Genomic DNA, 23,554 nt, shown 5'->3' on the forward strand with positions numbered 1-23,554 from the left:
CTCTCTCTCTCTGTGAGCACCTCTCTCTGTAAGTACCTCTCTCTCTCTGTGAGCACCTCTCTCTCTCTGTGAGCACCTCTCTCTCTCTGTGAGCACCTCTCTCTCTGTAAGTACCTTTCTCTCTCTGTAAGTACCTCTCTCTCTCTGTGAGCACCTCTCTCTCTGTAAGTACCTCTCTCTCTGTGAGCATCTCTCTGTGAGCGCCTCTCTCTCTCTGTGAGCATCTCTCTCTCTGTGAGCACCTCTCTGTGAGCACCTCTCTCTCTGTGAGCACCTCTCTCTGTGAGCACCTCTCTCTCTCTGTGAGCACCTCTCTCTCTGTGAGCACCTCTCTCTCTGTGAGCACCTCTCTCTCTGTAAGTACCTCTCTCTCTGTGAGCACCTCTCTCCCTCTGTGAGCACCTCTCTCTGTGAGCACCTCTCTCTCTGTGAGCACCTCTCTCTCTGTGAGCACCTCTCTGTATCTCTCTGAGCATCTCTCAGTATCTCTCTGTGAGCACATCTGTATCTCTCTGAGTGTCTCTGAGCATCTCTCTGTGACTATCTCTCTCTGAGCATCTCTTTATGTGTATCTTTCTGAGCATCTCTGTGTCTCTCTGCAAACATGTCTCTGTGAGGCGCTCTCCTGTGAGCTTGTCTCTCTGTGAGCTCATCTCTCTGTGCGGATGTCTCTGTGAGGACGTCTCTGCGGGTAGAGGAGCTGCTTGGCCTAATTTCCTAGGCCTCTGCTCCCTTGGTACAGGGGTCACCTCCCTGCGTGTCTGCTCAGGGCGCCCCCTCCCCAGTGAGGATTCCGCGACCCCAGCCAGGCATGGAGGGAGCTTAGGCACAGAGCTGTCCCAGGATGGTGTCGGCTCAAAGTCTCCCTCAGTGAGACCTGCAAGGCCCCAGCCAGTGCATAGGGGGAGGATGAGACTGTCTGCGCCCCGTCTGGGCGGCGCTGAGTTGGCGGGGGTGCAAGGGCAGGGGTTGGTGTGGTTCTCAGGGTGCCCCGGCGACGTGAGCATTCTCGGACACATATCCCGAGAGACCCGCCCCCCTTCACCACCATCACCGGTGACGGCGGCTGCCCGGCTGGCTTCTCTGCAGGACTTCCTGAGGAAGGAGTTCAGTGAGGAGAACATCCTCTTCTGGCAGGCCTGCGAGTACTTCCACCACGTGCCCGCCCACGACCAGCGCGAGGTGCGCCCCGACTCTGAATCCACCCCCTCGCGGCCTGGCCTCCAGCTGGACCTGCCATTTAACTTTGCCCAAACATAGTCTGTGTGAGCGTCTTTCACACCAAATGCGCGTGTGTGCTCAGCAGCTGCCCGGGGAGCCGGCCGTTTAAAGGGCACTGAAGACCGTCTTGACATTGGGGGGGTGGGGGATGTGGAGTGCTCCCCAGAGCGCCTCCCCTGGGGGCTCGGGCACCAGGAACACGGGGAGGGTGGTGGGGAGACACACACACACGCACACACACACACACACACACACACCACCGCGTCCAACCTCAGAGTACCGGCCGCCGTTTCCCTTCCCCCATGTCCATGGGACCCCTCTCTGCCGACGACGGGGCCTGGGGGGCAGCCGCACGCCCCTCACCGCGGCCTGCTCTCAGCTCTCCTACAGGGCCCGGGAGATTTTCAGGACGTTCCTGTGCAGTAAGGCCACCACCCCCGTCAACATCGACAGCCAGGCGCAGCTGGCGGACGACATTCTTAATGCCCCACACCCCGACATGTTCAAGGAGCAGCAGCTCCAGGTATGGTGGGGCCTGCCTGGTGGGGGGCGCGGGGGTCTGTAGCAGCGCTGTGATGAAAAGACACGCATGGTAATGTGTGCAGAGCTGGAGCTGGGCGCCACCCTGCTGGTCCCTGGGCCGCACCCCTGGAGCGGTTGGGGAAGTGGAAGCACATGGTTGTGGTGGACAGGGCTCCAGCGAGGGTTCCCGGGAAGGGGGAGTGGGAGAGGGCTGGAGACCGCCAGCCCCAGCTCTCCTCCGCTCTGACCTACAGATCTTCAACCTGATGAAGTTCGACAGCTACACACGCTTCCTCAAGTCCCCGCTGTACCAGGAGTGCATGCTGGCCGAGGTGGAGGGCCGCGCGCTGCCCGACGCCCAGCAGGTGCCTGGCAGCCCGGCCTCCAAGCACAGCACCGGCTCGGACCACTCCAACGTCTCCACGCCCAAGAAGGTGCCCGCCGGCCCGCAGCCTCCCCGGGTGAGCAGCACAGTGGTGCCTGGGGGGCCGGGGCAGACCCCCACCTTCCGAGGGTCTTTCTGCAGGGACTCTGAGCCAGGGAGTGGGGGTGGGCTCCCCTAGGAGTTTCCAGGAAGGGGGTCCATGCTCAGGAAGGAGTAGGGTATATGCCTGAAGCCCCCATTTTAGAGGGCAATGGCCCCCACTGAAAGAGTCCAGGACAGGGGGTCAGAGGGCAGCCAGAGGGAGGGGTCACTGGTGTCCCATGGCAGCAGCCCCACGGTGGGACCCTAGATGACCCTGCTGGCGTGCTGGGGCGCCTGCCCAGTGACACAGCTGCTGTGGCCGGGCAGCCCAGTGGGAAGTCCAGGTCCGGCCGGTCCCTGAGCGAGGAGCCCCCAGGTGACGAGGATGGTGAGAGACGGCGCAAGGGGCCCTTCTTCTCCTGGTCCCGGAGCCGGGGCGCTGGGCGCTCGCAGAAGAAGAAGGAGCCGGGCGACCATGCCCACGGTGGGTGTGTGGGGGTGAGGCCAAGGAGCCCTGGGGAGGGCTGCCCCTGAGGCCCGGGGTGGAGCTGGGGGCTCCCAGGACCTGGGGACTGGTGCCAGTCACCTGCACCTTGCCCACTTGGGCAGAACTTCATGCCAGTGGCCTCAAATCTGGGAGATATGTAAGGGGCTCTCTGGGGACCCAGCCTGGGCATGGGGGGCTGGGTGGACATCTGTCTTGCCACTGGAAGGCGGGCTGGTGATTCTGAAGGTCCGGAGCTTGGAAGCTGCTCCCCCATTCTGTCCTCTAGCTACTCCCTGCCCCCCTCCCCTCACCCTGCCTGGGGGCAGCATCTGCCACAGCCCCTGGGCCCCGAGTCCCAGGTGGAGACATGGAGGTCACTGTGGGTGAGCAGCAGTTGGCCCTGTGTGCTCGGTCGGGACAGGTGTGGGCAGGCCACTGGGCTCCTGGTCCCTGCTTGCCTCACTGTGTAGGGACTTCTGGAGAGGGGGGTGTCCGCATGACGGGGCTCCCCCTGCCTCCTCCTCTCCCCTGCCAGAGCCTCTCCACGCCAACGGCGGCCTGTGCCGCAGGGCATCCCAGGGCTCTGCCTCCTCTGCCGGGAGCCTGGATCTGGTAAGCTGGGACCTGCGGGGGAGCAGGGTGGGGAGGGAGTGCTTTCCTTTGTGCAGACATGTATGTCCATTCATGGTCACTCAGGCCGCCAGTACTACTCTGTGTGCAGGCCAGGCCCAGAAGCCCCTGCTGTGGCCACTTGCTCTCCGGGCCCATGAGCGCACCTACGTGCACCTCTGCCTGCGGTCCTGGGGCGGGACTTAGGCCCTGCCTGCCCCCAGGGGTGATGTGGCTGACTGGGCAGACAGAGAGAGGCTTGACCTCGTTGGTGCCTGGAGGTGTCGGGGAGACCGGTGACCAGGAAGGCCCCCGGGGGCCGGTGGATGGGAGCCATGTGGAGGCCAGCCTGCCGGGCCCTGCAGCCCGTGGGCTCTGGGGGGCCAGCCTGCCCTGGACATGGTGCCTGGCAGGTGCCGGGCAGGCTGGGAGGGAGCTGGGAGCCCAGGATCCACGCGGGCAGCGCAGGTGTGTGTCCGAGTTTTCTGGAACGCCGGTGGGTTTTGTTCAGTCGGCGGTTCCTGGGGCCCCATCATATGGGGCTGTGACTCCGAGTGCCTCTGAGCCTGTCCCGTTGGGGCGGAGGCAGCATGGTGGGTGTAGGCAGCAAGGAGACATGCTGCAGCTGTCCCTCCCCATGCTCGGGCGAGCTGGGCCCTGATGGCGCTGTCTCCCACCCACAGGTGGAGGTCTGCAGGGCCCCAGTGGCTGAGCAGGAGCGGGCCAGGCACTGCCGCGTCCACCTCCCCGACGGCACGGCCTGTCTGGTGCCCGTCAGGGCCGGCACCTCCATCAAGGAGGCTCTGGCGGGGATCTGCGAGCGGCACGGTGTCAACAGCACTGCTATGGACCTCTTCCTGGTCGGTGGGGACAAGGTGCGTGCCGAGAACCCCTCTCCTGAGGCCCTCCGAGAACTGCCTCCTGTCAACCTGCCTGTGTCTCTCCCCACCATGCTGGGCCTTGCTCAGCCCCCGCCCCCAAGGGGGTCCCCAACGCTGGTCAGGCACCGGCCTGGGGCAGCAGCCTGGTGGGACGGAGTAGAGGTGGCCTTGGTGGGTACACATCCATCGATGGGCGCCATGTCCCCACAGCCTCTGGTCCTGCAGCAGGACAGCAGCATCCTGGAGTCCCGGGACCTGCGGCTGGAGAGGCGCACACTCTTCCGGTAGGATGGGCCATGGGCTGGGCCCCCATCTCACCTCCCACTCCACCCAGAGCTGTCCCATATGGTGGCCCACAGGGCCTGGGAGCCCTGCATGTCAGTAAAGGGGGCCCTAGACCTGCAGGGGCTCAGTGGGGCAGCCCCCACTCTACCCCAGTCCAGGGAGGAGAGGGCGGGGCCCTCATGCTGGGCTCCCCCCTCAATCAGCCTTGTCACCATTAGGAAAGCCACTCCCAGACACCTCCTCCCCTTGGGGGGGGGGGGGTGCACAAAACACTGCCACTGAGCTGGTCTGACTCGCAGTGACCCTGCAGGATGGGGAGAGGGGCTGCCCCTGCGTCCCAGAGACTAACTCCTGACGGGAGGAGAAAGCCCCTCTCCCTCCCATGGGGCCACTGGTGAATTCGAACTGCCGGCCCTGCAGGTCACAGCGCAGCTCATGGAAACCACTATGTCGCGGCCCACCCTCCACCGGGAGGAGGCGTTACTGAGTGGAGGGTGGGCTGAGGGTCACTGTTTGCCGTGACGGTGCCCTCCCCTTCCCCCCCAACCCCCATAGGCTGGACCTGGTGCCCATTAACCGGTCAGTGGGGCTCAAGGCCAAGCCCACCAAGCCAGTCACGGAGGTGCTGCGGCCCGTGGTGGCCAAGTACGGCCTGGACCTGCGTGAGCTCACTGTGCGGCTGGTGAGGGTCCCCCACGTTCCAGTAAAGGCGTGTGCCTCACCCTGAGCGGTGCCCACCGCTCCCCACATAGAGGACATCACGTGTGCCCGTGTCCTCTGCAGCCGCACTCCTCCAGCCTCCCCCCTCCCCCAACCCTGTGGTGGCGGCATTGTTCCATGTGCCTGGACACCCAAGCAGCACCTCCGGCTGATGCTGACAGGGCGGGGTCTCTAGTTGGAGTTTTTGGTGGAGGGTGGTCTCAGGGTGATGTTTAAAATGTGGTCCCAGGAAACTCAAAGGGGGACCATCACCCTAGCATGCAGCCGGGCACCCACGGGTACCGAGACGCCGGCGTAGTCTCTCTTGGCACAGTCACGGCAGTGGTTTGCACTGGCCAGCGGTTCCAGACCACATGCCACTCTGTCCACTCCCACAAGGAGTGACCGTCTGGGAGACCCCGGGGGCAGCCCGCACTGTCCTGCGGGCCGCTGCGAGTCCGCGTTGCCTCGATGTGATGGCCGTGAGTTGGTTTTTGAATCTCTCCGACTTGGGGTCCATGCAGGGCCACCCACTCAACGGGTGAGCTTAAGGAGCAGAGACTGTTGGGTGAGTGGAGGTGGGCATGCTCTGGGGTCACTGTTCACAGGAGCAGGACAGTCATGCGGTTCCGCTCTGTCGGGCACCTGCATGTTAACACAGGTGCTTCCGCTCTCTCGCGTGATCCTTTTGTGAAGCTGCAATTCGAGTCATTTAGGATTCTGATTTTTCTCTGGAACTGGCCCCCAAATGATTCATGGACAACCTGCCCACCCCACCCCCACCGGGGAACGGAACACCACCTGCTCTGGCGCCCCACCCACAGCGGCTCCTACACCTGAGCCGCCGCCGCCGCCATGGTGGATGTCCATCTGTCTTGTCCAGGGCCCATTTCTCCACGTTACCCAGCGTGAAGTCCCTCTCCAGGGACTGGCCTCTCCTGAGGGCGCTGGTGGCCAGTGTGAGGCAGGGTCTCGCCAGCTGGCCTCTGGGCCCTGCTCCAGCTTTATGATGGCTCTTGGAGCTTGCTCTGAGACCACCTGCCGGCCATCACGGCGTCTGCTTTGTGACACCGGTGTGTAGGCTTTCCCGCCTTAGAGTGAGTGTTGGGGCGTCCAGCTGGGTGAGTCTTCTCTCGCTGGGACACCTGCCCAGGTCATGCAGACGATCTGTGTGCCTGGCGGGCCTGTGGTATGAGCCCACCCAGAGCTCCTCGGAGGAAAGCGCTGGAGCTCAGCTTCCCTTGAGCCCGGGGAGGGGCGGGATACAGCCCTATCCCAGACAGGTGGCCAGCCGCCGCCGCCACTAGTCAGTGGGCTTCTCCGCAGCTGGTCCCTGTCACCCAGGTCACGAGCCGGGCCAGGACTCTGATGTCGACGGACATTAACAGTCCCATGAGACCACCACTGTGCTTGCTCACTCACGCGTGCCCAGCTCTTGTAAACTGGGTCTCCAACTGGACACTGGGCTGCTGGCCGAGGACACAGCTCACGGCCCTGCCCCCGCTGGTCCCCCGGCCCCCTGGGAGGGTGTGGGATTGGGGTGCTGGAGCGCGGGTCACCCCTGTGGGGTGTGTGACTGCATCTGGCCTGTGGGGCGGGGCCACATGCAGAGATTCTGGAGCATCCGGGCGGGGCTCTAACGGTGCTCTCCAACCTCAGAGTGGGGAGAAGTCGCTCCTGGACCTCGGGGCGCCCATCTCCAGCCTGGACGGGCAGCGGGTCATCTTGGAGGAGAAGGACCCCTCCAGGGTGAGAGGTGAGTGGGTCTTCCTCCCAGGGCACTCAGCACACCACCCCCATCCCCCGGCCTCCGGGCACCTGGTAAAGGGCCCACGCTGGCCCAGGGGATGCTCGGCAGGCTGGGGCGCAGAGCGGCAGGGACAGGACTGTGGGAGGCAGTGGGGCCTGGAGGCCTGGGGCCTGTGACCGCCCGCAAGGAGGACTGGCCTTCAGCTCAGTGTTATCCCTCGGGTGTCTATGGGGGACCCCTCGGACTCCATGAGGTTGTCTTTTCATGGGGGTGGTCCTGCAGAGCCCACCCACTCAAGTACTCTAAGGAGCTGGTGTGCCCACACGTGAGAGCACAGTCACTACATGCAGGACCCGTGTGGGGGGGAGGCTGTGTTCAGCACCCACACGAGGCGGGGAAGCCATGTGGCCACTCTGTGATGGTGTCCTGGGGGCTGTGGCCTAGCCTGTGCGGGAGCTCCTTTTGCACCACGAACCTGGCACCTCCCTACACATGCCATCGCCTCAGACAGCTCTGAGGAGCAGGGCCTGGGATCCTGGTCCCTCACAGCTGGCCGCACGTGACAGGACAGACATGCAGACACGCAGGACACCACCTGTAGGACAGACACACAGACACGCAGGACGACAGCACCTGCAGGACAGACACGCACACACGCAAGACGGCAGCACCTGCAGGACAGACATGCAGGACGACACCACCTGCAGGACAGACACGCAGACACGCAGGATGACACCACCTGCAGGGCAGACACGCAGACACGCAGGACGACACCACCTGCCTGACAGACTCGCAGACACGCTGGACGACACCACCTGCAGGGTGAGGCCCAAGTTAAAGCAGGGCTTCTGTGAGTGTCCACTGCCAAGGACAGACAGAGGGTTGGCCCGGGACTGCCCTCCTGGAGAACCAGGGGCGCATCCCCTAAGAGAGCTTTCTGGAAAGCCCCCAAGAACCTATCAGGAACCGCTGTGGTGCGGGCCACCCTCACCCCTCTCTGCCCTCCTGCACGGCGAGGGTGTGGACCACGTTCAGGGCCCCTTTGGGCTTTCCGCTCTGACATGACCTGAAGGCATTCACAACCCACCTGCCTTCGGCCACCAGATGGCTGCCCCCCGGCTGGAGGTGGGCAGGGGCCTTCTGCGCAGGCAGCCAGTGCAGCCCTGTGGCCATGGTCAACATGGCTGTGGGTGAGAGATGATCGGAGAGATGACTGTTCCATCCGATGGTGGCCAAGGGCTGGGGGCCTCTGCGGGGACGTTGAGGTGACACTGGTTGCCGTGTCCGCACTCACAGATAAGCTGAAAGGTGCGTCGGGGAAACTCAGCCTTGCTGTCAACTCCAGCGCCCGGAACCACGCGGCTACGGTAATGCCCCTCCCCGAGGCCCTGGGCCCCTACACGTGTGTCCCTCACCCGCTCGCTCCACGGTCCACTCATGTGCAGGCTGTCACCTCACCCTGCCGCTCCTTTCCTGACCTCCGCCAGTGGGTCCCTGCTCCCCGACCCCGCCGTCCCCCATCAACAGTGTGCCGGAGCGGCCGTGGGACTGTGGTTTCCTTCTGATGCAGGCAGAGAGGACGCTAGGCAAGTCTAACTCTATTAAGATCCGAGGCGAGACCGGACACAGTGCTAGGGAGCCCCGGCTTTCAAAGAGAGAAGAATCTATTGCAAAGATTGGGAAAAAAAAATATCAGAAAATTAATTTGGACGAAGCAGAGGGTACGTGGACTTCGTCACACTTGTACGTTGGTTGTCCGGTCGCCGCGACCTCAGGGTCCCAGTGTAGAGGCATGCCACCCGGCCCCGTCACCTGTGCTTGGGTTGTGGATGTCACTCCCCAACCCCCTCCCCCACACCCACACCCACTGTTATCCCCCTGCTGCCACCCTGTCTTGGGAGGCTTCTGTTGGCCACTCCAGTCCCTCCTCTTGGGTCAGCCTACTCAGGTGAGGGCCCAGGGGGCGGAGTCAGGCATCGTCCAGGCGACAGGCTTCTCGGGGACAAGTGGGCCACCCTGGTGAGCTAGTGCTGGTTCCCCCGTTCCCCCACTGGGCCTCCTGGCCACTGGGCATTCACCAGAGGCCTGAGGATGGCCACACGGCAACTGGGGCCCATGTGTCCCTCAGTCCCCCAGTGAGCAGACTCCTGCTCTCAGATTGTTTCCGACCCAATGCTTGCAACAAAGAGGAGGAGTCAAAGCCTGAGGCAGTAGCCGTACCTCGGGGCAGCTGGGCAGCAGACCTCTGAGAGCCCGAGCCCCCAGAGCAGGGCGTCCACACCATTTCCCTTGGGGCCTCGGTCAGAGAACGAAGGAGGTGGCACAGATGCTGTGGGTGGGTGCATGGGTGCATCTCTCGGGCGTCTGGAGCCTCGCGACCAGGACTGAGGGCTGTGTGGACGGAGGGGCAGGGGAGGCAGGGCCAGTGTTCAGTCAGGCACTGTCCCCCTTGCTGAGAGGTGGGGGCCCCCGAGTGGCAGTGGGGTGTAGCCCAGACACACACACACACACTCGGGGACCCCAGCACCTCCCATGTCTTCTTGGCCTCGGGTGTCAAGTTCCATCCTGAGAGAGAGACCCAGCTGCCACCAGTCCCCCAAGGGCACAGGCATGCACGGGGTCGGGGCCGGGGCTAGGGTGGGTGTCCGGGTACCCGTATGTCCGCTCATCGGGGTGCTGGCTCTCCTCCTGCAGAGTTTTTTGAGCTCATTTCTAAAGCCCAGAGCAACCGGGCTGAGGACCAGCGCGGGCTGCTGAGGAAGGAGGACCTGGTGCTGCCAGACTTCCTGCGCCTGCCCCCCGGCCCCCCGAGCAGCCTCAGCAAGAGACTGGGGAAGAGCCATAGCCAAGACAGTGCCGTGCCACCTGGCACCCACTGGGACGCCCAGGACCACAGACGCAGCCCTGTCACCAGCCCCAGCTCAGCTGGCAGCCAGCCCCGCTCCTCCCCCACCACACCCACTGGGCCCCTGCCCGGCTCCTCCAGCACCCCCATCCAGGAAGGGGCGGCCGGGGTCTGGAGGCGACAGCCCCGGGAGGAAGAGGGTGTGTCGACGCCACTGCAAGAGGACCCGGGGGCCGACCTGACGCTGGTCGGGGAGGGGGACATCAGCAGCCCCAACTGCACCCTGCTGCCACTGCCAGGTGCCCACCCTGAGTGCCCGGCCCCGTTGCCGGACCCGCAGGATGCACCGGGGCCACAGAGACCAGGTACCTCCTGAGTGTGATGGCGAATTGCCGCCCAGCCCGTGCCGTCCGCCTAGTCAGTGCCCAGTGAGCAGGCAGGTCAGACTCCACCCCTGGCTCTGCCTGTGCAGCTCTGCCACCCACCGGGTGCCCCTCTCCTTGCCCCGTGGCTGGGCTGGTGCCTAGGATCAAGGCAAGGGTGGGTGCCTACCTCCCCACGTCCTGCCCTAGGGCACAGGTCCCCAAGGTGCGGTGCAGTGGGTGTGGACACCCAGCAGGGGTTGGAGCCTGAGCCAGAGGTGGCTGTGTGCCACTGCCTGTGTGCACAGACACACAACGTCACATGCACACACTGCACACACTGCACACACATGCATCACCCACACACATAAGCAGTCACACACATACACATCACCCATACATCTCACACACGCACATTCACAGGCACACACACACACACACACGATGCTCTCTGTGACCATGCGGCGACAGCTTCTGTGTGCACCCCCCACACACATGGCTCCCGAGTCCTGCCTCTCTGGTCTTGGGGGCTTCTCAGAGCTGCCCCCTCGTGTGTGGGGCGGGGAACAGAGCACATTCTTCCTGGTTGACAAACTGCACTCAGGGTGCTCGTCCCACCCATGCTGGGGGTCCATCCCAGGGAGCCTGACCTGCATGCCATCCATCCATGCGTCCGTCTGTCCTCTGGAGGCCAACAGCCTCCATCTCCATCCCCTCTGCCCTGTCACCTGCCTGAGTCTGTCCTTCTCGAGAAATAAACTCTGGCTCATCACTGCTTCTGCCTGTCACTCTTCTTTCTCCCCCACTCCAGACGCTGTCCCCCCACCAAGCTCCCCCAGCATGCGGGGTGGGGGGGCACCTCAGGGGCCCCTGCCTGCCCTCCGTCTCCTCTGTTTGTTCTCTGTCTGGCCCCCTCCCTCCGGGCACTTAGGTGCCAGGGCCAGAGTGATGCTGTGGACTGGCTGAGCTGGGCCCGGCCAGGACCCCGCCCTGCAAGGAGCCGAAAAGGAAGGAGAGGGGCGTGGCCACGCCAACACTGTAGTGACCATTCCCACTGGCCAGGGCAGGGAAGCAAGGAGGGGTGTTTTGGGCTGCAGGCTTGATGGTGCAGGGAGCTACCAGATGAACCTGACCCTGGGAGGGCATCATGGGGTGGGGGTGGGGGGGTCACCACCCAGCTCCCAAGTCCTCCCAGAGAGCAAGCAGACAGGAAGCCTTCCCAGAGAACAGCGGGGATCGGAGCAGGGGTCCCTGAGGACGGGCAGAGACGTGCGGGGGCAGCAGATAGAGCTGACCTCTGGTGGTTTTCCCACCTGTGGTCCAGGCTCTCAAGGACAAACACTCCAGACCTGCCCTCTAGTCTGCACCCCCAGAGCCCCTGCAGCCATAGCATGGCCTTCCCGCATGGGCTCTGGGCCCCAGCCCGGGGCAGCGCCCTGTTCTCACATGGACCTCGGCCCTGGCATATTCTCCCACCTTGGCAGGAGGAAGGGAAGGGGGACTCTGCTGTGTGGATGAAGTCTGGGCCCCCAGAGGGGGTGCCACTCTCCGACAGGTGGTTAGGATAGAGCCCTCTCCCTCTCCCATCCTGGCAGCCGGCAAGCAGACACAACAGGCCCTCCTCCCAGGCCCCCCCTAGCCCACGTCCCCAAGGCCTGGCCAGCCGGCAGGGTACAGCCCTCCTCCCAGCCCCCAGGCGCCTGGCGCCCCAAGCCTGCAGCGCCTCCTGCGTCCTGGTCCTCTCATCCCCACTGCCCTCACCCCCACCTCTGCTGCCATTCCCGATGTGCCCCTCCTACTATACACCCCATTCTTGCTCCTCACGTGCCTCCTCTGCTGGAGGACCCCTGTCCATCCCCCTCCCTGTGCAAACCACCTGGACCCCACACTGTGCCCTCAAAGGTGCCTCTCCCCTGCCCCCCATATTCACATACTCTGGGGTAGGAGGGTCCCACGGTGTCTGGCCCCGAGCCAGCTGAGCATGTGTGTGCATGGGGATGCTGAAGACCCTGCTCAGTGCCACCCTCTCCCCATGCAGGGCCCTGGTGGGTGGGCTGGACAGGCGTGACCCACCACACGCCTGGCTCCATCCGGGCAGCCAGGTCCATGTCCGTATGAGCATGCGAGGGTGTCGGAGGTGGAGAGCGCAAAGCTTCCCGGGTCGTGAGCTTAGTGAGTGACAGCAGGGGCGGCCCAGGGCCAGCGGACAGCCAGGTCGACAGAACTGGGCAGCACCCTGTCTGTGTGTCCGGGTTGTCTGAGGGCACGGGAGAGATACGGAGGGATGAGAGTCAGGAGGCCAGGCCCTTGGGCGGCTCCTCAGAGTATCTCCAGGAGGAGGTCCCTGGGCGGCAGTCCTGGCCCAGTGAGGAAGGGGCCCGGAGTTAGGGGAACAGTTCCAACTCCCCTCCCTCCCAGGGCCCCCCAGCGTGCCCACCCAGAGCAGGACGCCTGAATTGGGCATAGTCCCCATCCCACCTCTCCCTCCCTGCAGCCTTGGGGGCTCTGAGACCTTTCCAGAGACACTGAAGGAAGGAGGGCTGGCTGGAGGGACACGGGGGGCCCCAGAACTGCTCCCCCGCAGACGCCCCAGCTCCTGCCCTCCATGCCACCCCACCACCCATCTCCCTGGAAAGCTTATGGCTTGCTGGCCTCCAGAAGCCTGGATCGATGGCATGGGCAGCGGAAGGGGCGAGCTGTTCACTCCCTTGAGAGAGGGCTGGGGCCTCCCTTGAGGCCCGGGAGCAGTAGCCTCCAGAGCAGGACCTAAGAGGGCCTAGGCTCCAGGGCTCCCACAGCTTCCCCACTGCACTGAGTGGGCGTTCCCTCACCTCAGATACCAAGGGCTGCCCCTGACCACTGGGCAGGCCCACCCCAGGGGACCCCAGGTGCAGTATCCAGTCTGTCCACGGGTGGTCTGCCCAGCCCAGAGTCTAGAAGTTTCCATGTCAGTTTGGGAGAGTTTGGAGACCTCTGAGGGGGGGCGGGGCCTTGGGGCTGGGAAGAGGTTCAGCAAAGGGACTTCATGTGGGCTGGAGGAGGCAGGGGGGCGCAGGATGGGGGCTGACAGCAGAGGTAAAGGCAGGGAGGGAGCCTGTGGCCTGAAGTGAGTGGTTGGGGGCTTCAGAGTGGGTGGAGAGGCAGCGCAAGTGCCCAGGGGGTGATGGGGAGGGGGTGCTGAGTTTGGCAACTCTGCCCCACCTCGGGCAGGGGCAGGGTGGGGCTGAGGCAGCCTGGCAGGGGGCAACAGGAGGGCAAAGGGGTGCTAATGCAGCCAGCTCATTCCAGGACACCGGACATTCCACAGGGTCCTGGGGAAGGTGGGGTGCCAGCCAACCTGGAGCTCCTGGGGGCCTCTCTCTGTTCTGGACCCCAGGCTTGAGGTCAGCCAGGTAGGGCACCTGGGGGCCCAGTCAGAGGGCTCTGCCCACCTTAGCATTAGTTGGGGAGTGGAGGTCAGGGAGCCTGGGGTTAGGCCGGGTTCACTATTGCAAACAGCCTGCTTTTCGTAAGCCCGCCCCCCCCTATCTATCATCATCCCAGGTTCACACCCCTCACCGCCTTCCCAGCTGCCCCCTCCCTCCATGCATGGCCCTTCTGGCATGGAGCCAGCCCTACATCCACTGGCCTGAGAGGAGGGGCACCCCAGAGTCCCTGGGAGGATGCCCGGCAGACCCGAGGGGGGCTGCCTGGAGGAGGACCCCCAGGGAGAAGGACGACATGGCAGAGAGACTGGCCTTTCGAGGGCAGAGGGGACAGCATGGCCAGGCCAGGCTTCAAGGACAGAGCCTAGCGTAGACCAGGGCCGAGGGCCCAGGCGTGGCCACCCACAGCCCAGCCAGCCAGCCCAGGCAGCAGTGTCAGGGCCCCGAGGCTCCAGGATGTCTGCAGCCGGGCTTGGGGACCCTCCCTCGGGTGCAGGCCTGCTGATGGCAGTCCCCAGCCCTCGGGGCGGACAGGGGTCAGGAGCTGGGGACCCTTAGTGACAGCCCTCCCTTCTGCTGCAGGAGGAGGGCCCCACAGCAGCCACGGACCCCTGGTCAGGAGGACCTTTGATGTGGACTGCATCACCGGCCCAGCACCCACACGGGACAGCAGCGTCCCCGAGGCCCAAGCAGGCCCTGGGCGGTCCTGGGCTGGCAGGCCCTTAGGGCCAGAAGCCCCTGTCCTGGCACCTGCCCCAGGGAAGCCCCCCAAACACCATGCCACTTTTGTCTGAGTCCCCTGGCCCCGCAAGTGGACACAGGGAGGCCACTTGGCATCCCCAAGACCTCTGCCCGCAGGACTTCTGTGGGCCATCAGGGCCAAGCGGTGGGTGGGGGTGGGGGCACAGACACCCCCAGCACTGTCAGTAAAGCATTGCGAGCAACCACGGAGCATGTGACTTTGGCTGGGGTCCTGGGTGCCAGGTTTGGGGTCGGGGGGATACCTTGGCGTGCTCTCTGTGCCCTGGACCGGGCGATGGGCCGGGGGGGGGGGGGGAGCCGTGCCCAGGAAGGGTGAGAGTCCGTGTCTTACCACCACACCCCCACCAACAAACCCACTCAGGCCCGCCCATGCCTTTCTCTGCCCACTGCCCGTGTAGCCGGGACGGACAGGCCTTTCACTGGCGGCCTGGGAGCCCTGGGTAAAGGCTGGTTGGTCGTGGGAGGTGGGGGGGCGCTCTGTCAGGACACTGGGCCATCAGGAACAGGGGCATAGAGGATGGGGTGAAGCTGTCTCTGGGGACCCTGCTTGGGGAGGTAGGGTTGGGGAGGGAGATGGCTCAGTGCCACCACTCAGAGAGGTGCCCCCACCCCCACCCCCTGAACCATTAGCTGTCAAGGGCCCTATTGGCGAGAGTCCCTCCTGGTCTGAGGGGCTGGGCCAGGGGTTAAAGGGCACCAGAGAGGAAAAATTGTGACTCCACCATGCTGCCCAGGGCTGGACTTACGAGCTGGGACACCGATGTGTTGGAAACACTGCAGGGCTGGGACACAGGGCTGGGCCTCAGGGAGTGGGGCCAGGAGGAGTCCTACAGAGAGGGTATGGGGCCCAGTGAGGCCACAGGGGAGCTGGGCTGCTGACCTTACTGCAGCCTGAATCACATAGGGTGGGGGGGGTGCACCCTGGCTTCGGCCCCAGTCACACGTGGGGGCACCTCAGACCCAGTGATGGATGGATGTCTTCAGCCCGCTGCCTGAGGCACATAGGGGATCATCCCCACCCCAGCTACTGATGGGGGCCCTCTGCCTGCAGCCCTGAGTCTCACATGGTGACTGCACCCCAGTTGGCAGTGGGTGCCCCCAGACCTTCATGGCCCTGGGGTGGGGTGGGTGGGGGCATGGGTTGGTTGGATGGCATGGAGCCCTTCTAGCTACAATGGGGCTGGGGCTTCCTGGGGGTGGCGTCTGCATGGGCAGAAGAGGGACAGGGGTCCCAGGTGGAGAGGCACAAAGCTGGGATCGGGACCCTTAACCATCACAGGGGCTGTCCTGGATCCCACCCCAAGCTCTACTCTGGGGAGCGTGGTGAGGTACCTTGTATCCACGCCTTTGGCACTGGGCAGCATCAGGACAAGCCGGCCTGTGGCCAAGCAGGCCCAAGCCAAGATGCCCAGACCGCAGTCTGTCCTGTTGGGGTTAATGATTGCCTGATGGCCTTGACCCCTGCTGCCCTGGACACTCTGTCCAGCCACCCTCCCCTTTGCTGGCCCAGGAGGAGCCATGGGGCACCGTACCTGGTTCTCCCGCCACTGTCTCCCACCTGGGCCATGTGTTGTCTTGCTGCTGCTGCTGGCGTCTGGGGGTGCTCAGCACCAGGCCGGTGGGGTAAGTGTGAACCCCTTGCTCACTCGGGCCCATGGGCCTGTGTGCAGCAGGGGCTCTAAGGGGCCCACTCAGGGTAGCTGGCTGTCTGGGGCGGAGGTGAGTGTGCTCGGGGCCCCCAGTGTCCAGCCTGACCGTAGTTGGCCCGCCCCTGGCAGCTCGGCCTGGGCTGCTATGGGAGTCCAGTCCTCTCAGTCTCCTGTCCAAGTGTGAGTGTGGGGTGGGGCCACCCGCGGTTCTGACTCTGATAGAAGACAGGGCCCAACTTGGGGGAGAGTGCTGGGGGGCATCAGGTCAGCGGGCTGAGGGGTCCTCCACAGGGCAGGGGGCGTCCCCACAGCCTGGCCCAGCCCGGCTCTCTCGGTTCCCCTAGAACCATACGGAACCTCCAGAATTCAACACCACAGCGACCCCCGGGACTCCCACGACTTCAGTCTCCCCGGCGCCCCCTGGGACATCAGTGGCATCGCAGAGCCCAGTGCAGAGTCCAGTGCCCAGCCCAGCCCAGGCCCTGGGGGTGGGGTTCACCCCCACTCCCGGAGGCACCGTCTCTGGCAGCACTGAGGGCCAAGGTGGGCAGGGGCTCCCAGGGGTGGGGGTCAGGGTGCCAGGTGCTGACCGCTGACCCTGCCCCCTCTCCCAGTGCTCACAGAGGCTGGCCAGCCATGCCGATTCCCCTTCCGCTATGGCGGCCGCGTGCACCGCGCCTGCACGTCCGAGGGCGGAGCCCGCAGGAAGTGGTGCGTGCTGGGGGTCGGGGAGCCTGGCTGGCGTGGTGGTCAGTGCCAGGGCGTCTGGGCAGGCAGATGCGGGGCTGGGACCCCCGTCAGCACAGGCATTGCCCTAGGTGTGCCACCACTCATAACTATGACCGGGACCGGGCCTGGGGCTACTGTGCACCACCAGCCACCACGCCTCCGGGGGCCCCAGGTGGGTGCAGGACGCCGGGCCTGGGGAGAGTGGGAGGGGTACTGAGCAGTGGGCCAGGGGTGGGTGGGGATAACGGGGCATAGGGACTTGGGGACACCCCGGTTAGGAGCGGAGGAGGCTGACCATTGGTGGGGCCTCGCTGCCACCTGATGGCCAGGCTGGGCACTGCAGCCGTTTGGGTGGACTGCTGGACCGCGTGGGGGATCTTGGGCTTCTGGGATGGGGCCCTGTCGGATTTGTAGTGTGGTGGATGGGGGCTCCTGCCACCTGACTGTGCATGGGCTGCCAGGCTCCCGCCCCTACTGGCTGCAGATCCTGAAAAGAAGGGCCGAGGCCTCAGTGCACAGGAAGGTTGGACTGCATCCTTCCAGGAGGGGCCTGCACCCCGGGGGAACCCAGGGGCTGGAGGACCAGGGTCAGACCCTGAGGCCAAGAGGTGGGGCCCTACCTGGCTCCTCATGCCCCACCCCTGGCTCCCCCAGGCCCCTTGGAGCCCTGTGCCTCCAGCCCCTGCCTCAATGGGGGGTCCTGCTTCAGTGCCCAGGATACCACCTCCTACCTGTGCTCCTGCCCGGTGGCCTTCACAGGCCAGGACTGTGGCCAAGGTGAGGATGGGCACCGTGCTGGTGCCAGGGGCTTGTGAGCAGGTGAGCTGCAGGCTCTTTGGGGTCCAAGGGCCTGTGGGCAGGTGAGAAGTGGGCTTTGTATGGGTCCAGGGACCTGAGAGCGGGGTTTGCACTCTGTGGGTGGGGCGAGTGGGCCACTTCTGCCCCCAGAGAAGTGCTTCGATGAGACGCGCTTGGAGTACCTGGAGGATGGTGAGCGCTGGGCCCACGTGCGGCAGGGCCGAGTGGAGCAGTGCGCCTGTGCGCAGGGCCGAGTGCAGTGCGCCCACGCGCGGCACACAGGTATGCGCAGCCAGAGGTCCAGAGCGGGGAAGGTCGGGTGCAAGGCGGATGCTGGGTGTTGGATCCCGGGCCTGACCCCGCCACACCCCGTCCCAGCTTGCATGAGCAGCCCCTGCCTCAACGGGGGTACGTGCCACCTGGTCGAGACCACCGGGACCACCGTGTGCACGTGCCCGCCGGGCTTTGCGGGACGACTCTGCAACACCGGTGAGTGGTCACAGACCGGGGGTGGGGAGGAGGGGTGCGCAGCTCCCATCAGGCTAAACCACCCTCAGTGCCCGCCCAGCGCTGTTTCCAGGGCAACGGGACCGAGTACCGCGGCTTGGCCAGCACCACCACCTCGGGTCTCAGCTGCCTGGCTTGGAACTCGGACCTGCTCTACCAGGAGCTGCACGTGGACTCTGTGGGCACCGCGGCGCTGCTGGGCCTGGGCCCCCACGCCTACTGCCGGTCAGTACCCCACGGGGCTGGGCCGCCTGCAGCCGTCTGCCTGCGGGGGGCGGGCCCTGGGGCCCCTCCCACTCCGGACTGGCCCTCAGACCCACAGGTGCCCGGTCCCAGGTTCCCAGGGCTGGACAGGGAATTTGATTGGGGTGGGGTCCGGTCAGCAGTGCCCAGCGGCTGATGGCACAGGCTATTATTCCTGGGATGCGGTGCGCCGGATCCCACGCCCCTCCCGGTCCCGCCTTGCCTTCTCTGAGGGCGATGGGACACCCCCTCCCATACCCCACAGGAACCCCGACAAGGACGAGAGGCCCTGGTGCTACGTGATCAAGGACAGCGTGCTCTCCTGGGAGTACTGCCACCTGGTGGCCTGCGGTGGGCAGCGCGCCACCCCTGTACCCAGTCGCCACCAGTGGCCCCACCCCCCACCATGCCTGGCCTCCTGGGACCACTGTCCCACCCAAGGGTGGGCGTCAGGCAGCAGGCCTTGGTGGCTGGGGCCACCTGTAGTCCCACACTCAGGATAGCTCCCCAGCATGCCCAGGGGGTGGTGGGAGGCAGGACGGCCCTGAAGGCCTGGGCCCCTGGGGCCCCGACAGCATAGGGTCTTGAGCAGGCCCCCCTCCACCCCGCCCAAGTGCACCAGGCTGGCCTCTCTGACCCCCACAAGTTCTGAACGCAGGTAGAGCTCTTCCCATCAGCAAACAGGGAAACAGGTTCAGAGAAGAAACGCACACCCATAAGGACAGCTGGGCCAGCAGCCTGAGTCCAGGGCTGGGGGGCAATGTGGGGACGGGGAGACAGAGGAACTTGGGAAGGGTAGGTAGCAGGGTCAGTGGGACCCTCTGGGCTGCCTCTGGACTTTGAGGAAGAGGGCTGGCTGTGCCATGCATGTGTGTGTGACCCCAGACCTGTGCTCCCAGAAACCCTGTCCAGGAACCAGCCCCCCTCCAGCCCTGGGGTGCTGCTGGCCCTACCAGAGCCCTCATCGGGTGCGCGCAAGACCTGTGGCCGGAGGCACAAGAAGAGGACTTTCCTGCGGCCCCGAATCATTGGGGGCTCAGCTGCCCTGCCCGGGTCCCACCCCTGGCTGGCTGCTCTCTACATCGGGGACAACTTCTGTGCCGGCAGTCTCATCCACTCGTGCTGGGTGGTATCTGCTGCCCACTGCTTCTCCAACAGGTGGACTGATGACCCCCCTCTTCTTCCTCCACACACCCATCACCCACCCACCCCATTCGACCACCCATTCATCCATCCACCCATCTACCCACACACATATCCACTGTCCTCCCACCCACCTACCTACTCGCCCGACCACCTGCCTGTGTCCACCACCTCATCTACCCCCTCACCCAGACATCCAACCTGCCCGCCCCCATCCACCCACCCACTCACTCCTGGGACCACTCACCCTGTCCACTCGAATGCCCATGCACCCATCCCCACACACATCCATCCACCTACCCACCCATCAGCCCACCTGTCCACCTATCCATGGATCCAGTGAGCCTCATCCCCTCACCCACCATCTATATCACACCCATCCACTCTGCTCCACGTACCTGCTCCGCTCACTGGATGCACCCCTTCTCCAGACCCACCCCTACCCTCTCGACCCCCTTGGGGGAGCGTCATACGCGTGTCCTTGGGTTACCTGTGTGGGGTCATTCTTGGGGGCTCTGAGCTCTCTGGGTTCCTGGGGTGTGCGTGGGGGGCTTCCCCCAGGGTGAAAACCCCAGTTCTCTGTTGTTGGTACCTGTCTGAGAGGGCGGGGCCTCAATTGGACCCCTTGACCTCGTAGGATTCCGGATGCCCTCCAGGCTGCCAGTGTTATCGCTGGTGCCCACTTGGGATGTCCCGCCTCCATCCACCCATCCATCTACCCCTATCACGGCGTGTGGAGGGGGCTTCAGGAGAAGGGGAAGGCGATGTTTGTGGGTGGGGTCTGGTGGAAGGAATGCGATCTAGCATGAGGGGCGGGGCCACAGGTGGTGGCCACTTTGGGTGGGCAGTGCTAGGCAGTGTTGAGGACCCACTTGTGTAAGTGGACACCCCGTCAGGGCCTGGGTGGCCTCTGGTCCTCTGTAAGACCTGGCTGCCCCAGTGCACAGCTAGGGATGGGGAGAGTGGGCACCAAGCCCCGAAACAGGCCTAGGGGACCAGAATTGGGGAGGAGGGGGTGGTTCTCTTGGACTTGGAGCTCCCTCCACCTCGTGGCCCTGGCTGGCCCGGCCGGGGCCATTCAGTCTGTCCCAGAATTAACACTATCCCCTCACCTTCCACCCCTGCCTTCCTCCCCGTGCCACCCCCCTCGACCCCCCTGTGAGCCCACGGCCCGCCTCACCCCACCCCAGAGACCCCGCCCCACCCAGGCCTCTGGCTGGACTGCCCAGCCTGGCGGAGCTTGTGGGGCCGGTGCCCCAGCTGCTGCTAGCTCCTGCCCCCACCCCCCAGTCCCCCTAGGGAGAGTGTGTCAGTGGTCCTGGGCCAGCACTTCTTCAACCTCACGACGGACGTGACGCAGACATTCGACGTCGAGAAGTACATCCCGTATCCCCGCTACTCAGTGTTCAACCCCAGTGACCACGACCTGGGTGAGGCCGGTTCTCAGTCAGGGACGGCGAGCGATCCTCCCGGGAAGCAGAGCCAAGGGGCTGGGGTCCTGGACCAGCAGGGTGGTGGGTGGTGGACCGGGGGGAGTGGGGCAGTGGGCCAGCCTTCTGGTGTGCGTCTTCCCGACCACCGCCCCTCTGCCCAGGGGGTGCCCCAACGGGACGGCCCCTTGGACTCCCAGAAGCCTTTGCTCTCAGCCTCCTGCCCACACCTGGGCCGAGAAGCTGACCTCTGACCCCCACCCCCACCCCAGTCTTGGTGCGCCTGAAGAAGAAAGGGGACCGCTGTGCTGTCCGCTCACAGTTTGTGCAGCCCATCTGCCTGCCCGAGCCGGGCAGCCCTTTCCCCACTGGACACAGGTGCCAGATCGCCGGCTGGGGCCACATGGATGAGAGTGAGTTGGGACGGAGGTGAGGGCCGGGTGGGGTGGGGGTGGGTCCATCTCCCGCCCTGAATGCGCCCCCCCCACACCCCGCAGACGTGAGTGGCTACTCCAGCTCCCTGCGGGAGGCCCTGGTCCCACTTGTCGCTGACCACAAGTGCAGCAGCCCCGAGGTACATGGAGCAGACATCACCCCTAACATGCTCTGCGCTGGCTACTTTGACTGTAAGGCCGATGCCTGCCAGGTGAGCCGGCCCAGGCCCGCCAGACACAGGCGTACCCCAGACACATGGGGTGGTTAGAGGGGCTCCCGGGAGTCTCCAGCTGGGAAGAGCCTTGCCCTGGAAGGACAGCTGGGGACCGCAGGGCACAGAGTGGCCCTTGGGCTTAGCAACAGCATACCCAGGGTGGCGTTCAGTTGGGTCCCTGCAGAGAGAAGACCTACCCCTCCTCTGACAGATGGAGAGACTAAAATTCAGAGAGGAGACTGGGGGGGGGGGTCACACAGATGGGGAACCACCAACTGTTCAGCTCAGGGGCAGGGCTGCCATGTGACACCAGGGACCAATGATCAAACCAATTTCACACTCAATTCCCTGTGGTGGGCTCATCCCATCCTGTGTTCATCCATCACCCATCCATCTACCCATCTATTCCCCCACCCATCCACCCACCACCCATCCACTCTATTCATCCATCATCCATCCATCTACCCATCTATTCCCCCACCCATCCACTCTATTCATCCATTCTCCATTGTCCACCTATGTATCCACCTACCCCCCATCCATCCACACACCCCCATCCACCCATCTAACCATCCACTCATTTGTCTATCCACCCTCAAAAACCCCACTGCTAGCTAGTCAATTCTGACTCAGTGACCCCACAGGACAGGGTATAACTGGCCCCTGTGGGTTTCCAAAATGATCCCTCTGTACAGGAGTAGAGACCCCAGTTAGCTCTGAGAAGTGGCCGGTGGTTTCTAACTGCTGACTTTGCAGATTGCAGCCCAGTGTGTAACCACTGTCATTAATCATTCACCCACCATCAATCCACCCATCTTCCCTTCATCCATCCAGCCACTCACCCACCCATCCACCTATCTACCTATGTATCCATCCATCCATCCATCCATCCATCCATCCATCCATCCATCCATCCATCCATCCATCCATCCATCCACTCATCCAGCCACTCATCCATCCATCTATCCACCCACTCACCCATCCATCTACCCATCTAACTATGTATTCATCCATCCATCCATCACCCACCTGTGTATCTACCCACCCAGGACCCTGCAGGGCACCCTGGGGTGGTGCAGTCCGTAGGGATGGGACCTGGCTCTGCCTCCCTTGGCAGCCCAGCTTCATTTCCCAGAAGCAACTTCGTCATCCATCCCTTAGTCCCTTAGCTTCCAGGAGGCAAGACTGGATCACTAGAAGGCTTGTGGGTTTGGGAGCGTTTTCCCCAAGCACGTGGGGTTGCAGTGAGCAGGAGGGAGGCAGCATTGGGGATCTGAGCCACTGGTTCATACCTAGGGGCTCTGACAGTGTCTCTGTCCCAGGGAGACTCAGGGGGCCCCCTGACCTGTGAGAAAAATGGCGTGGCCTATCTTTATGGCATCATCAGTTGGGGTGATGGCTGTGGGCGTGTCAACAAGCCGGGGGTCTACACCCGTGTCACCAATTACGTGGACTGGATCAACGACCGCATGCGCCCCACTAAGCGGCCTGCAACCTCCTCCTGAGGCCCCTGGGTGGGGGTGGGACGGGCTGTGTCCTCATCCTGTTATGTGAGCAATAAAGAAATCTCCAGCACCAGCTTGGCTCACTGTCGCCCCCCTTTGGCCCCTTCACCTCTGCCCTCCTGACCTCCAGGCAGATGTGGGATGTGAGGGTAGCACCCAGAGTGGCCATGGGAGCCTAATCCAGGCCTCAAAGCCATACAATTAACCACGGGTCATGAAAACCCCAAATTCACTGCCATCGAGTCTAGGTTGATCACAGGGACCCTGCAGGACAGGGTGGAACTGCCCGACTTCCAGGGGCCTATAGGACAGGGTGGTACAGCTCTGACTCTCAGGGGCCTATAGGACAGAGTAGAAGAGCCCCAGCTCACAGGGGCCTATAGGACAGTGTGGAAGAGCCCCAACTCACAGCGGCTTATAGGACAGGGTAGAAGAGGCCTGACTCACAGGGGCCTATAGGATAGTGTGGAAGAGCCCTGACTCACAGCGGCCTATAGGACAGGGTAGAAGAGGCCTGACTCACAGGGGCCTATAGGACAGTGTGGGAAAACCTTGACTCACAGGGGCCTATAGGACAGGGTAGAAGA

General features: G+C 64.1%; 2 protein-coding genes across 5 annotated transcripts in view; both read left to right on the forward strand.

Moving 5' to 3' along the window:
* RGS12 (regulator of G protein signaling 12) overlaps positions 1–14,439 on the forward strand; it is a 61,463-nt gene extending 47,024 nt beyond the window's left edge. For 2 of the 4 annotated variants that reach the window (XM_075544640.1, XM_075544641.1), the window contains 13 exons: positions 1,090–1,182; positions 1,601–1,744; positions 1,998–2,204; positions 2,537–2,693; positions 3,232–3,308; positions 3,989–4,180; positions 4,397–4,470; positions 5,027–5,153; positions 6,830–6,926; positions 8,217–8,287; positions 8,491–8,641; positions 9,615–10,130; positions 14,135–14,439. In XM_075544640.1, coding sequence (XP_075400755.1) covers positions 1,090–1,182; positions 1,601–1,744; positions 1,998–2,204; positions 2,537–2,693; positions 3,232–3,308; positions 3,989–4,180; positions 4,397–4,470; positions 5,027–5,153; positions 6,830–6,926; positions 8,217–8,287; positions 8,491–8,641; positions 9,615–10,130; positions 14,135–14,346 — 2,118 coding nt within the window. In that variant the 3' untranslated portion in view covers positions 14,347–14,439. Of the gene's footprint in view, positions 1–1,089; positions 1,183–1,600; positions 1,745–1,997; positions 2,205–2,536; positions 2,694–3,231; positions 3,309–3,988; positions 4,181–4,396; positions 4,471–5,026; positions 5,154–6,829; positions 6,927–8,216; positions 8,288–8,490; positions 8,642–9,614; positions 10,903–14,134 lie in introns of those variants that run through there. The other 2 variants (XM_075544642.1, XM_075544643.1) reach the window with 2 other exon arrangements.
* A 1,393-nt stretch (positions 14,440–15,832) lies between these two features.
* Positions 15,833–22,987, forward strand: HGFAC (HGF activator). The gene is made up of 13 exons (XM_075543613.1): positions 15,833–15,937; positions 16,308–16,506; positions 16,578–16,674; positions 16,782–16,864; positions 17,347–17,469; positions 17,641–17,979; positions 18,048–18,222; positions 18,506–18,600; positions 19,140–19,398; positions 20,674–20,813; positions 21,086–21,226; positions 21,311–21,459; positions 22,785–22,987. The coding sequence occupies exons 1-13, from the start codon at positions 15,833–15,835 to the stop codon at positions 22,965–22,967; spliced, it is 2,088 nt and encodes a 695-aa protein (XP_075399728.1). The 3' UTR covers positions 22,968–22,987.
* The last annotated feature ends 567 nt before the right edge of the window (positions 22,988–23,554 follow it).

Source organism: Tenrec ecaudatus, chromosome 3 (genome assembly GCF_050624435.1).
Source record: "Tenrec ecaudatus isolate mTenEca1 chromosome 3, mTenEca1.hap1, whole genome shotgun sequence".
NCBI classification, from domain to species: Eukaryota; Metazoa; Chordata; class Mammalia; order Afrosoricida; family Tenrecidae; genus Tenrec; species Tenrec ecaudatus.